We start from the raw sequence: 14,335 nt of genomic DNA, 5'->3' as shown, positions 1-14,335 counted from the left end.
TCCGGATCCCACCACTGAAATTTCCAAATGGTCCGTGCTTGTGTCATTTTCACAGATTTGTATCATTTATATTTTTCATTAATCACTGGTAGAGTGCACTCTCTGTGATCGAAAGGATGCTCCAAATCCACAAAAAAAAAAAATCACAGGTAATCAAAGATAACAGAGCTCACCTCAACGAATGTTGTCTTTAAGTAAGGCAAAGTCCTATAATTAACTAACATTCTAGAGGTTCACATCCTAAAATGCAAAATTTATGCAATTTTGATCTGATAAGGATTGCAGTTTCTTGGGAATAGACCTACCCAAAAACTAGCTCATCCCTTGATGCATCATCCATGCAAGTTTGGTTAATATAGTTTCTTGATGATAGACCTGTACACATAACTTTCACCTGTTCCATTATCTGAAAAAATGTTCGATCCAGCATTGGAAGCAAGTCCATTAGTGTGCATCCTTAGATGTATCATCTGTGAAAGTTTGGTCAACATAGGGCATATTCCTGCTACAGGATGAACCTGATTCAAAATATCAAACCTGTTCACTCATCCATAAAATGTAGATCAGATTCAGCATCCGAAGCAAGTCCATTAGTGTGCATCCTTAGATGTTTTATCCGTGCAAGTTTGCTCAACATAAGGCTCAAAGTACTTGGAAATGAGACTTGCATAAAAGCTAACCTTTTCATTTGTCGAGGAAATTCAGATTCAGCATCCGAAGCAAGTCTGGAAGTCTCTGCATCCTTCGATGTGTCTTCCATGCAAGTTTGGTCATCATAGGGCTCCAGGTTACTTGGAAATGGGACCTGCACCAAAAAAATTTACCTGTTAACCCATCCGGAAAATGTAGGTCAGTTCCAGCATCCAAAGCAAGCTTGATTTTTATGCATCCTTAGATTAATGCAAGTTTGGTCATAATAGGGCTTCAAGTTACTTGGAAATATGACCTACACCAAAAATTGCACCAAACCTGTTAACCTGCTCCAAAAACATTGAACTCACTACATATGTAGAAGCATCCATACATTTCTGATCAATAGTAGGGCATAGAAGGTAATAAAAAAGAAAACTGCACCAAATTCTTGACCTGGAACGCCGACGCCCAGGATGTCACATAAGCTCCCCCAACTTCGTTGAGGTCAGGATCCCTCACGTGTAAAGGTTTTAAATTGAAGGCCTTTATTGTTCTCGAATGGGAAGTAAAACAACATAGAATCAATCATCCGATGGATCTATCACTGTCAATATCTTCACATTTACCATCATGAGCTACATCATATACAATGAAGCGCACTGAAGTGGTAAAATTTTCCGTTTGGATGAAAGGTTCCGAGTCATATTTTGAACGTCAATTATAACATTAAGACACGCCCATTTCTTTAGAAACGGAAAAGAAATATTCGTCGTAATGTTTAAGGACACCCCATTCTTCGTGACGAACAACATGAGTTACAATGAAACGCATTTTAGAACATAACCTACTTATTCAGCCAATCAAATGCTTCCAAATATTTTGTGTTGTTCTTAAAAAACGGTTTGATTGGTTCACTGGACAGTTATATGGGTGTGTCTTCATTGGTTTTTGTTCAGCACACAAAAAGAAACTATTCAAAACCCACGTGCTGTTTACAATGATGTTTAAACTTTCTAGGCCTTGCTACACTTTTTTTTCCACTGTAATCTTTTATCGCCTTTCTGAATATTATTTTTTTTTTCATATTTCGGTACATAGAGAAAATACAACCATCGTCATGTACTGTATATCAGAGATGAACCTTATCTTTGAAGACAGATTTGAGTCACAATTTTCATCAAATTTTTATTTCATCCTAGACAGTGATACCCACTCCTGCTGACAAGGGCCTTATCACCTTAACACAATCATTTTTCAAAAATATAGATTCTTGTTACATAGATATTCATCAGTTCAGTAAGTTTAATATCTTCCTCATACCATTTTCCCAGTAAATCACTTACGTAGCATCGTTTTTTAACTTGTTTTCAATGCCAATTTCTTCAAGTACCATTTTTCCCGTGCAATATTAAATTACCTTCATATTCATATACTGTAGTAAAAAGTAGGGGGATCTGCCTTTCAATGAACATTCAATGAACATTTTCGATAGTAAAAGTTATGTCTGGAAAAAAGCTTGCTACGTGCCTGAAAACTATTTCAAATAATCCCGAACCTGAATGAGTCCATTCTGAAACCGCGTGTGTTCATAGTGGTTGCGAGCTCGATATGAACAACGAGCGGTCAAGTTGAGCATTATATAGGACACAGCCGTGGGAGGAGTTTATATTTAATCCATTCATTTGATTGGCTGAGGTTCTGTTCTAGTCAGTATCAAATAAACAATAAAGAGGTCAGTAAATCTTCTTCATGACGAAGTTTCTCTTCATATGATCTTACTTTTACGAAGTGGTAAAATTTTCCGTTTGACTGAAACGTTTTGGGCTATCTTTAAACATGATTATCGTACAATGACACGCCCATTTCTTTAGAAAGGAAAAATCGGTTAAATGATCAAATTGAATACCCGTAGAACAGGTATTCTATAAATATAATAGCCAATCAAATTGGCAGTTTACATATAAAAACCGAGTAAGCACGTGTTCGACCGATACTTGTGTTATGGTAACTCCAATGAACATGATATATTCATAATTATGGACAAATTCGTTGTAATATGTGTTTTACAGAAGCAGGAACTCTCAAACTTTCTCTCTTATGATATAAAAATCTCCATTTCGGTGTAACTCATGTTGTTTGTCACGAAGAATGGGGTGTCCTTAAACATTACGACGAATATTTTTCGTTTCTAAAGAAATGGGCGTGTCTTAATTATAATTGACGTTCAAAACATGATAACCTTTCAAAACGTTAATAATTCAATGCGCTTCATTGTACACGGAAATGGAGATTTTTATATCATAAGAGAGAAAGTCCTTTGGATGGCTTTAATAACCGAGGACCTGTATTATGACGGGCGTTTGCACGATTAGGGTCCCTTTTCTCTGTTTAGACGTTTATGGCTCTTTGAGGGGAGGATCGACGGATTTTTTCGTTTTTCCGAATCATTACACGGAGCACACCCGGTTGGCAGGGGATGCTCACTCCTCTATGGCACCTGATCCCACCTCTGATGTTTTGGGTGTCCGTGTTTGCTCTGCTCTTATTTTGTATTGTTTTATGGACTTTTGAGCTTGAATACTGTTCGTTTTAAGCTTCAAATTCCCTTACTTATGCAGCAATATAACTTCATCAAATGCATATGCGCAGTTTATATCTCTCAGTTGATTCGATACGCAAGAGCATGCTCTACGTACATGTATGTACAATTTCTAAAACGAGGTATATTATTGACAAATTCATGAAACAAGAATATTAGCAATTTCGTAAGTTCTATGGTCGACACAATGACCTTAAATTATCAGCAAATACAATTTATCATTAAGTCAAATGCTGACTGATGTTTTTCATACTAATTGTTCGTCCATTATTCGTTCGTGTTTGCTCTGCTCCTATTTTGAATTGTTTAATGGACTTTTGATCTTAAATACTGTTCGTTATCTTTATATTTTTTTTTTCATTTTAACCACCAAACATGTATCTCTGCTGGTGGACATTCTGTCTCAGGGGATACTTGTCGTTCGGTAACTATTCATTCGTGAGTACTCAAAATAACGAAATGATACTCAGGCAGACGCGTCGTCCAGCATAAAAAGGCGTCACTCCTTTTAGTCTATAAGGGACACAGATTCAAGGAGTTAATTTGGTGTCCCTCGGATGATCCTCAGGGATTTTAATCATGTGACATATGTACAGTCTTCAGATTCCCAGGTTTGGTATAAAAGAATATAAGGTTTCTATTAGAGATATATTTGAAGATTCCTTTTCGGAACCCATTTGTTTTATTTCAAAATGTTCTGCGAAAAACTGTAAACCTGTGACATTTTGATTACTAGCCCTTCTTTCATCAGTTATCTTACTAGACAGAGCTCTTATACCAAAACTTGGGGAAATCTGAACTACAAATCTTATACGGAATAGAATGTATTCTTTGTGGAGGTCACAAAGATTGGAGTTCATAGATTTCAAATAAATAATGGAAGCCAACAGCTTTTATACAAGTATTTCAATTTACCTGATCATTTTATTTTGTCAATGAAAGTTAGAATTCTAGAAATGATTTACCACCATACCGATAGTCCTCCAACGAGTACACATTTCCGTAGACAACGAAAAGAATTTTGGATTAGAAAACTTGGGACAGCCTTTCCCTATGGATGTAATGACAATGTTGATAGTGTTGGAAATCTTTCCAGTCCACAGTGTGACAATGTAAATGTGATGGGTTTTTTTAAGCATACACAGAGACGTAAGCGTAGTTATGGACATCGGTCTTACAATAAACCATTACTACACGATGTCTCTTTTGATTCATTACTACATGTACCTTATGTAAATCAACAGTTAGATCTACATCATATTCGCACCAAACTTTACTCTGTCCCTTTGAAACTTTTAAATAGTCTACTTGAAGAGGTCAATTTTTAATTGCTCGACAACAGAATATAGGTTCGGATCTGTGACTAATTTATGGATATTAGATAGATTACATGATCAGTACATACTGGTCCCTGTGACAAAGCGGGTAACATTGTCTTCGTTTGTAAGACTCATTATATACTAGTAAATTGTATTTTAGAAGAACTTGGATTAAATTTTAATTCTACAAGTGATAATCCAACATATACTCATAGTTGCCTTTATAAGGAACAAATTCTTCAAAAACATATGTCAGTTTTGAATATTTTAATATCCCAAATAACCAAAATGATTTTGAATTACCATATCTAGTTTTGGATTCTGGAACTTCGTAAAAAAAACTTATAAAGAATTAAAGATACATTAGGGAGTTTCAGTAAATGTTCAACCAAACCTCTTTCTTTACTACTCACTAAGATATTAACAGTAGTGATTAGTGAAGGAAAAAGAGAGTACTGTGCAACAATATATTCGAGGTGTGATGTATATATGGATACTTAAGGAGGAACAGGACGTTTACCTGAAAAAAATCCTGTCAATGAATTTTTTTCGTATTTTTTATATTACTAATTTAATATGTACTTAACATTTTAAAACGGTCCTGTCATGGGATTTCTTGACTTATTTAAAAGATATCGTCCCACAAATACCACCCTATTTAGAGTTTATATGGAGTTTAGATACTTCATGTTTACGGGCCCATAACAGAGTCCATAATGCGATTTTTTACGCCCAAACGATAAATATGATAGATAACACTATATACTCAAATATTTCAGAATATTCATAGTGTTTAAATTATCGGAAAGCAATTGTTTTAATTCTATATAGTATTTGGGTGGGATAATTTTTGCATTTTTGAAGGCAGCTTCAACGACAAAAACCTCATTTTGAAAAAAATTCTGTCAATAAATATTTCTAAATTTACGATTTAATGTCAGTCCTTCATCGTAATTATTTACTGCATAAATATCACAGGGTGAAGCTTACCTCAATATCGCACAGGACATCGTTGAATTAGACATAAGCATGAAAAAAACGCTTCACGTTTGTATTTTCCGAGTGCGGGAAATTAACTGTGACTTCACACGAAAACATAAACATTCAAAATTATCTAAATAGAGAGAATATCTGTTACTAAACACGAAAAAAATATTAATTTAAAAAAATCTGCTTCAGAATTTATCACGATACATTGATTGTGACCTGTTTATTATGAAATAAAACTGATCATGACGGGTGTGTGTACATGTACTTGATCTAGCTGCACTGAGAATTCAAACACTACGTCTATGACGTCACTGACGTCAGACTGCAGGGGTGCATTCGATTAAGCGACCCGAGTTACACGGGTTTTACTCCTGACAAATCGAATGCCGAGAGTTGGCGTAACGTGTCAAACACGACCAACGCGAGTATACTCTCCAATTTAGCAGGAGTACAAGAGTCGAAAGATGGCGGTCAAAGCGAACGAGCAGTAAGTCAGCATGTTGAAAATTAACTATTTTGAGCATAATATGACTTTTACATAAAAGTTTGTTAGCGAATTGAGAAAATATTTATATTCTATACCAAATGATAGTAGTTTACACTTTGAGTTGCGGTGACAAATGAAATAAATGAATAAATGTAAGTCGCGTTGTTATATCCCGATAATCTGATAATGTAATTTTTTATTTATTTGCATAGCCGTCGGAAGTAAAAAAAAAAAAGGGGGGGCTAAGTGTAAGAAAAATTTTTTTTAGACCTCAAAAAAACCTGGCAAGCAAAAAAAACTTCAGCTAAAACGAACTTCAGTACCAAAACTTTTTTCCCTATTCTGCAACGTGTCTGTGGAAAGTGAGGGGGGGGGGGGGGGGGGGGGGGCTAAACCTATACGCAGCAATGTTCAATGTTTATAGTAAGTCTATCTTTGGGAAAAAGTGGGGGCTAACCCCACCCTACCCTGGCCACCCGGTTCCGGCGCCTACGATTTGTTGTTTATTATAAATATATATTTATATTTTATGAAGCCAAATCCATTTTATTCATAACGCGTATTAATCCCGTAAATTTTAAGTGGTTTTCAACATTCCATTTAAATCAACATTATCTTTTTTTTTTAGGTTTTTGATATCAATGAAAATTGATGGGAAAGATGTTCAGATCCTAGGAGACTGCCATCTTGTAGAATCACTTAACTCAGACGGTAAGTATATTTATTTTGTTTATTGTATGTCCTATTTTGTAAGTTTAGTAGGTATTACTCAGCATTTAGAGCAATGATTAAATATTTGTTTTAATATTAACAGACCAAAGAAAAAGAGACATGGCACTACAACTCATACGAGCAACTTGTAATATGGGTAAGCAGTTATATATCCATAAGCATTTTTTTCTGTGTGTCAGTGTTTGGTATTGGTGATGCACTACAAATGTATTTTCCAGGAACACCTATTACATTATGTATAAGTATTTAAAATATCTTTGATTAAACAATTAAAATATGCTGCATAGTGAGAAAACCTTTTTCCATTACTTTTAATTTCTAAAATGGTTAGGCAGAAAATCTACGAAACAGGTCATAATTTTGAATCCAGCATTGTTTTACATTTTATATATTAAAAGTCAGAAAACTGTAAAATTGCAGATTATGCTCCAATGATATAAAATTAATATTTGAAACTGTTATTTAATCATAAATATATAAACACCTGCATATACATACTTCAACAGCATATCAAATACTCTCAAGTTTAATGTACTTGCTTATTTTTCAGATGACTGCGTAGAATCTTCTGATGCAAAATCATGCAGTGCAGTGCCGTGCAGTGCAGATGCAGAATCTGAGTCACTGGACCAAAAAATGTGGAATAAACAAGACACTAAAACATTATTTGATATAAGAAGTAGAATGGAGAAAGACTTTAACAGCAACAAAGTGCACAAGAGTCTTTGGGAAACCATTGCCAAGGAATTATCTGCTGTTGGTGTTACAGCATCAGCAACACAGTGCATGAATAAGTGGAAGGCGCTTAAAAGGGAATACAAGAAAACGGTGGACAATAATGCACAGACAGGATCAGAGAAAAAAACATGCCATTTTTTTGAACAATTTTCTGAACTCTATGGAAACAAAAGTGGTACGAGACCAGCATTTACACTGTCTTCAAGAGTGCGACAAAACAACAAGACAGAAAATAACAAAGATAATGATGAAGATGTTGAAGCAGAGGACTCCAGAGATTCTAATTCATCAGATAGCAGCACTCCACAACCGAAGAAATCCCTCAAACGTAGGAATACGAATCAGTCTGCATTACTTGCTTTGGAAGAGTACACAAAAAGACAAGAGGAATACAGGAAAGAAAGGTTGGAGGTTTCAAAAAAACAACACGAGGAAAAAATGAATCTTATGGGAAAGTTAATCGATTGTCTACAACCAAAAATTCCTAAAAATGATCAGTAAAATTAATAGTGAAGAATTTGTAAACAATTACTATCTTTGTGTCTTTGTAGATTATTTGAAAGATTTGGATACAACTTAGTTGAATTTTATGAGTTTACCAAGAACATTGAGGATTGCTACAAGGACTTGCATATGTTTATTTTTCAATCACCAAAAGCAACAGAGTGCTTTGATTCACCTTTTTCATATTGTTCATATTGCTCTGCTTCGCCTGAATCTCAGTTCTCTTGTGAAATGTCTACAAAGTGTTTTACGCCAGACACTTTGCTTAAAGAGACATGTTTCAATGTAGAATCAGACTCTAGCAATATACAAATAGGGAACAATGTATTTGTCCCCACATTAGAATTCCATCACATGGTTAACACTTCATTAGAGAAATGGATTGACAATATTTAATGCTTTAATTTTTTCCTTTTTTTAAAGATTAATTTACATTTGTGATATGCCAAATAGGCCCTGTCAATTTTTTTTAAAAGTTGTTTATTGAAAACAATACATGGTTATAAAGTTTAACTTCTAATTTTATTAAACTTTTAAGATTAATTTACATTTGTGATATGCCAAATAGGCCCTGTCAATTTTTTTTAAAAGTTGTTTATTGAAAACAATACATGGTTATAAAGTTTAACTTCTAATTTTATTAAACTTTCATTTTCAAATACAATCTTGTCTCTAATCATTGTCTTTTCTCTTATGCACAATATTTAGATTTTACAATGTTTGTAGATACTGAACTATCTGATTGCGAAAGTTTATACCAAGGGGTGCATTTCCATATAATGGTCCATAGTTGTTGACATTATTGTTTGGAGGGAGGTCATCCAGCATGTCATTAACAGAGTCATTTGATAGAATGCAAATGTTGTGAAGAACACAGCATGCAGTTATTACTTTGCAAGCACGTTCTATATCCAAGCAGGGTAGGCTTGTGAGCCTTCTGAATCTACACTTTAGTAGGCCAATGGCTCTTTCAACATTCTGACGTGATGTTGATAACTTTCTATTATAATGTCTCTGGGGGGCAGTTAACCTTCCATTATCACGGAAAGGGGTCATCAGGTAAGGCTTCAGTGGGTAGGCAGAATCTCCTGTAATGTTTTGAAAAACTAAACTAAGTTTCTTGTAAATGTATACATTAAAATTTATTAAAATAGGAAAACCATGCATATTAACCTACTTATACAGTTACTAATTTTCTTTGTTAACCCCAATAAGTTTGACAAAAAGAACAAAGATCTAGAGGTATCCTTGTTGAAATCTTAATTAATGTGCTTTAATTTTGAAACATTTTACTCAGTTAAAATTTTCTTACCAATTATGAAAAAGTGTGGATTTAAAATTCCATTTTCCAACTCATTAAAGATATCCGAGTTTCTGAAAACTCGGGCATCGTGGGTACACCCTGGCCATCCAACAAAGCTATCTGTAATAAGTAACATATGGTCTACAATAACTTGCAACTGGAGTGAGGGATACCCTTTCCTGTTGATGTAGTCTTGATCTCCATTGGGAATGTTTGTAAGAGTAATGTGACTGCCATCAATTATCCCTATGATTCCTGGTATTTTACATTCGGCCTCAAAGTGATCAGAAATTTCTTGCTGACGCTGGGGACCTGGCCAAGATATAACTCGATCCCGAACTGAGCATAATGCATCACAAAAGTCATGAACACAGTCAAAAACTGTGGACTGTGAAATTCCAAACAGTAAAGAAATTTCTCTCATGGAAGTTGTATTACATAAATACCACAGGCCTACCATGGCACGTTTCTCCGTCAATATCGGCTGTTTGCCCTGTGTCCGAATATCCTTGGCTAGATTTGGTTCTATCTCTTGGAATAAGCGTGTGAACGTTTGCCTTGTTAGTCTAAAATGTTTACTAAAGTCAAGAGAAGAGAAATCTGGCAACACTTCTTCGTAAAATATTCTTACAGATGGGACACGCTCTCTTCTGATAAAGTTAACAAAAAAATATGGGACAATATCATCGTCATCATCGTCTATGTCCTCTTCCTCAAGAAAGTAATCGACCGCAAACACTAATCCGACGTTATCAGCCATATTTGTTTACATTGGAGCTCGACTCGAGGCATTCGATTACATACTCTATTGCGCATGCTCAACAATGACACTAGTTCTTATAATCGAATGCACCCCAGGGTAAAGAGAAACAAATGTGTGGATTTGGCAACTTCACAATATCTAAATGATGGCAAGATCTTTAAAAATTTTATGAATAATAATTTCTAAAATTAAATGTTTAAAAAACAATTTTAGAATTTAGAATAAAATTACACAATAACAACGTTTAACATGTATATCATAACCGATTATGACGTAATATGTCTTTTTAGTCATGTGACATGTTCCCTGTCTCCCCTTAAAAATTCCAAGGAACTTTTGGAAAATTTGAAATCACAAGATTTTACCAAACTTAACAGCTTAAAAAGATTCGACTTTTCAACTTAATACACAACCATTCCCCACGATAAATTCAAATCCAGGCTTTTTGATATCATTGACAGCTGCTTTTTCAATAAAAATGGAAAAAGTTTACTTACCTTGTCATTGGCCATTTGCAAAATTAATTTGTTAAAACCATTCTCTTAGTACACACAACTACTCTGAAGTTGACATAAAAAAGATGCTTCAGTTTCTGATTGACAATATCTATGTGGTGTTTGGAGATCAGGTCTTTCGACAATCTATTTGGAATTCCCATGGGTACCAATTGTGCTCCCTTATAAGCAGATCTATTTTTGTATTCATTTGAAGCAAAGTTTGTCCAAAATTTAATACGTGCAAAGAAGAAAATACTTTGGCCTTCAACTCGACATTTAAAATATATCGACGACGATATTCAATTAACAATGGTTAATTTCATTAATTCTTATGTCGCTACGGTAGATCCCAGTGAGCTTCAGATAAAAGATACCACAGAGTCTGACACATCTGTTTCAGATCAGGATATTTTACTTTAAAAAGAAGTTAATGATAAAGTAACCAAGCTGTATGATAAGCATGATGACTTTAACTTTTCGATCGTCAATTTCCCTTTCTAATGCAGCAATATACCTTCATCACCTGCATATGCAATTTATTATTGTCAAATGCTGACTGATGTTTTCCATACCAATTGTTAGTCCATTATTTACTGTATTGTTTATTGGACTTTTGAGCTTAAATATTGTTCGTCATCTCCATAAATTTCATTTACACATTGAATTGACGACGTATTTTTTCGTTATTTCCCGATTATGACAAGGAGCACACGGCGGGTGTGGCCGGCTAGCAGGGGATGCTCACTCCTCCATAGCACCTGATCCCACCTCTGATGTTTTGTTCTGTATTTTGTTTTGTTTTATTGACTATTGAGCTCGAATACTGTTCGTTATCTGCATATATATTTCATAATTAAAACACGATTTTTGAAGTAGGTGTCTAAAATAGATTGACATCTTTGTGAAAAAGAGAGGATATGGATGTGTGTTCTCAACAAGAAACAAGTGGAAAGAGAACGGAAGGGGTGCTCCGTATAAGAAACATTTGCCTGTGATTTTTAACTGGGTTTTCCATGTTTGAAATGTTGAACATGGCTGTCGGGCGGATGGCTGTCAAATCGTTCAATCATTTGTCCGGATAATTTCTTCAACAGTTTCGAGATTGGGAACTTTTTATTTGGATTGATTGTTTAACTTTCCTCTCGAGAATTTTTCAATCATATTGAGATGTCTCCACTTGCCGGTGGAAAGCTGCAAATTTCGTCCAATGCTCGGCATTAAGGGCCATTGAGAAGTGAGGGATCATTTTCGTCCCAGCACCTAGTCAGGACCTCAGTTTATACGGTCTCATCCGAAGTACCCGCCGCGGGTCCCCACGTTCCACAGTGGGATTCGAACTCGCGATTTAAGGGTCAACTCCTTACTTCACGACTCTAGAGCATATGCTCTAACCACTGCTCCATGCGGGCTTTTATTTGGAAGATCAAGTTGATATGAGATGTGCATAGTAAATGGCTTTTAAATTTTGATAATTTCTGCGAAAAATTACCATCTGTTGACCGAGTCCTTTTGTGCTAAATATTGCAGCTTCAAGATAGAAAATTCTTATCTAACATCAACATAATGTTAAGATTGTGCATAGGATTTTATTATACAATCTATGAAAAAAATCTGCTGTAGAACTTATGTCATTTTTATGCAATATTTTACAGTCGACCATATTCGTTTCTTTTTCATTTTCCAAAATGTCTCGTTTCTCAGTAGTGTCCATAAATTCGGATATATCTTGTGCAGGGTGATATTGAAACACGTGCCTTAAATTATCGTTGTTGGAGATGAATTCTCCTCTTTATTTCATGCTTTCTTTATACCAACTGCAAAGTGAATGTTGTATACTTTTTAATATATATCTTTCACAGTGCTCAATCTAGCAAATATGATAAAAAGTAATATTTGCAACTTCATACTTGATAAATTTTACATAAAATCTCTGTGACTGTATCTGTATACTTAAGTACATATATTACTTGCGTCACATGTGGTTTCAAGAAATGCTCTCGGCGAGAGAGGCAAGTCCGATGAAAAGCAAATAAGTTAGTCAGGAGTCCGAAGGCAACGTGTTGACTAGTGACTTGCGACACCGTGTCGGTGTATCAATATAAGGACAAAGGAGAGACAACTCTAAAAGGCTTAAATCTTTTTATTTCATTTGTCAGCACAATAATAATACATATAGAAAACATTCACTGAATACAATTGATAAAGCAATATCGAGTTCCCAGTCAGTACGAGCTGTTAATAAAGTTGAAAATCATTCAAATACAATGTTTGGAAATTGCAAAGAAGGACAGGTCCTGTAGGAAGCAATGGGGAGGGGGGCACAACCATAAATTTCATTTTCAGTTTGGGGCACCATCAAATACCAAATATTCCTTTTTTAGCTTTTTTTTCAAAAAGTCAGCAGCCATTATTATTGAGCGGGTACAAGCATATAGTAGCTATGTTTTCTATAGTATTCTATATCGACAAAATAATAAATTATGGGGGCACCCCCCCCCCCCTTCAACCATGAATAAGAAAATTCACATATCAAAAATAGGAATGCGTCTAGAAAATCATCAGTATACACGAGGCATGACATTCAAACATTTTTTTCTTGAGTTGAAACAATGCAAATGCTGTATTTAGATATTGCAAAGCACTTTGACAGGGAAAAAAAAAAAGAAAACACATCAAGAGAACACAAAGTACATTGTATATATTTATAAACTATCTCATGAAGAGAGGTTATGGGAACTAAAATATTTTAACTGGGTGCATTCTTCTAATCATTGTACAACAATCTAGTTAACATAAAAGTGTGTATGCTAAAAAAGGCCAACTTAATGCACCAAGTAGACATATGAAAAGTCTATTTTTAACTAAATGACTTCCAAAACTTAAATTGTCTACCCCTATAAGTTAGTCTATATTAAGTCTTAAGACTAAATAATTAATTCATAAACTGTGTAATCTAAGTAGTTATTAAAGTCACTTTGACCTAGAATTTTGAGAATTGTTTTCAAAACCATTAAATTTCTCTGGCCAATCAGCAAATTTTTTGAAGCAAGCTGTATGGACTAATAGTAATAATAAAGAAAAACAGAGGAAATTCAAACTGAAGCATTGGTCAAACAATTTTTTAAGCATGCAAGAATTAACCCTTTTTCTAATTCAACAGTCCTAGGGATAACAGCATATCAAAGATTGGATCAGGTGCCATGGAAGAGAGAGCATCCCCTCCTGACACTTCACACCCAATATATGTGCTCCTTGTCATGATTGGAAAATTCGGGAAAAATCTGTCAACAATTCAATGTGTAACTAATGGCCAAACAAATTAGTATGAAAAATGTCAGCTTTTGACTTTATGATAAATTATAACTACATGGTCATTGTATTGACCATAAAACTTATGAAATGATAACTTTAAATAAAACTAAACTGTTTAACCAGAATCTTATCTGTACTGCAATTAGGCTACATGCTTTTAGCTAAATAAAAACTTTTAGTGGATGTTGTATATAGATCTCTGCTGTATTGTCGAGTTCCAAAACATCAACATTTTTATTTATTGGGATAATGGCATGCAATACTTTCAGTACTATGATTCCAAGTTGTTTTTAGGTCATCTAAAAATAAATGTAAGGTGAAGGTCATATGTGTCCGCCATATTTGCATAACTCAATCTTCCATATTGTCAAAATGTTGAAATGACAGAAAAAATCTATAACATTCTTTGGATACATTGTAAAACAAATGCAGAGATACTATAGAATAGCTCATACATA

General features: G+C 34.6%; 3 protein-coding genes across 3 annotated transcripts in view; 2 read left to right on the top strand and 1 right to left on the bottom strand.

Moving 5' to 3' along the window:
* LOC134267682 (sterile alpha motif domain-containing protein 9-like) overlaps positions 1-14,335 on the top strand; it is a 115,099-nt gene that overhangs the window by 59,402 nt on the left and 41,362 nt on the right. The window lies entirely within an intron of this gene.
* On the top strand, positions 7,342-8,471 carry LOC134267670 (uncharacterized). The gene is made up of 2 exons (XM_062749881.1): positions 7,342-7,902; positions 8,050-8,471. The coding sequence occupies exons 1-2, from the start codon at positions 7,397-7,399 to the stop codon at positions 8,396-8,398; spliced, it is 855 nt and encodes a 284-aa protein (XP_062605865.1). The 5' UTR covers positions 7,342-7,396; the 3' UTR covers positions 8,399-8,471.
* On the bottom strand, positions 8,604-10,065 carry LOC134267685 (putative nuclease HARBI1). The gene is made up of 2 exons (XM_062749905.1): positions 9,315-10,065; positions 8,604-9,090 (listed from the first exon to the last, which is right to left on the bottom strand). The coding sequence occupies exons 1-2, from the start codon at positions 10,063-10,065 to the stop codon at positions 8,714-8,716; spliced, it is 1,128 nt and encodes a 375-aa protein (XP_062605889.1). The 3' UTR covers positions 8,604-8,713.

The sequence above is a fragment of the Saccostrea cucullata genome, unplaced genomic scaffold, assembly GCF_032062105.1.
Source record: "Saccostrea cucullata isolate Sc308-1 unplaced genomic scaffold, CSIRO_AGI_Scuc_v1 ctg2518, whole genome shotgun sequence".
NCBI classification, from domain to species: Eukaryota; Metazoa; Mollusca; class Bivalvia; order Ostreida; family Ostreidae; genus Saccostrea; species Saccostrea cuccullata.
Note: the sequence above shows the minus strand (reverse complement) of the source record. Positions and strands in the feature narration are given on the sequence as shown.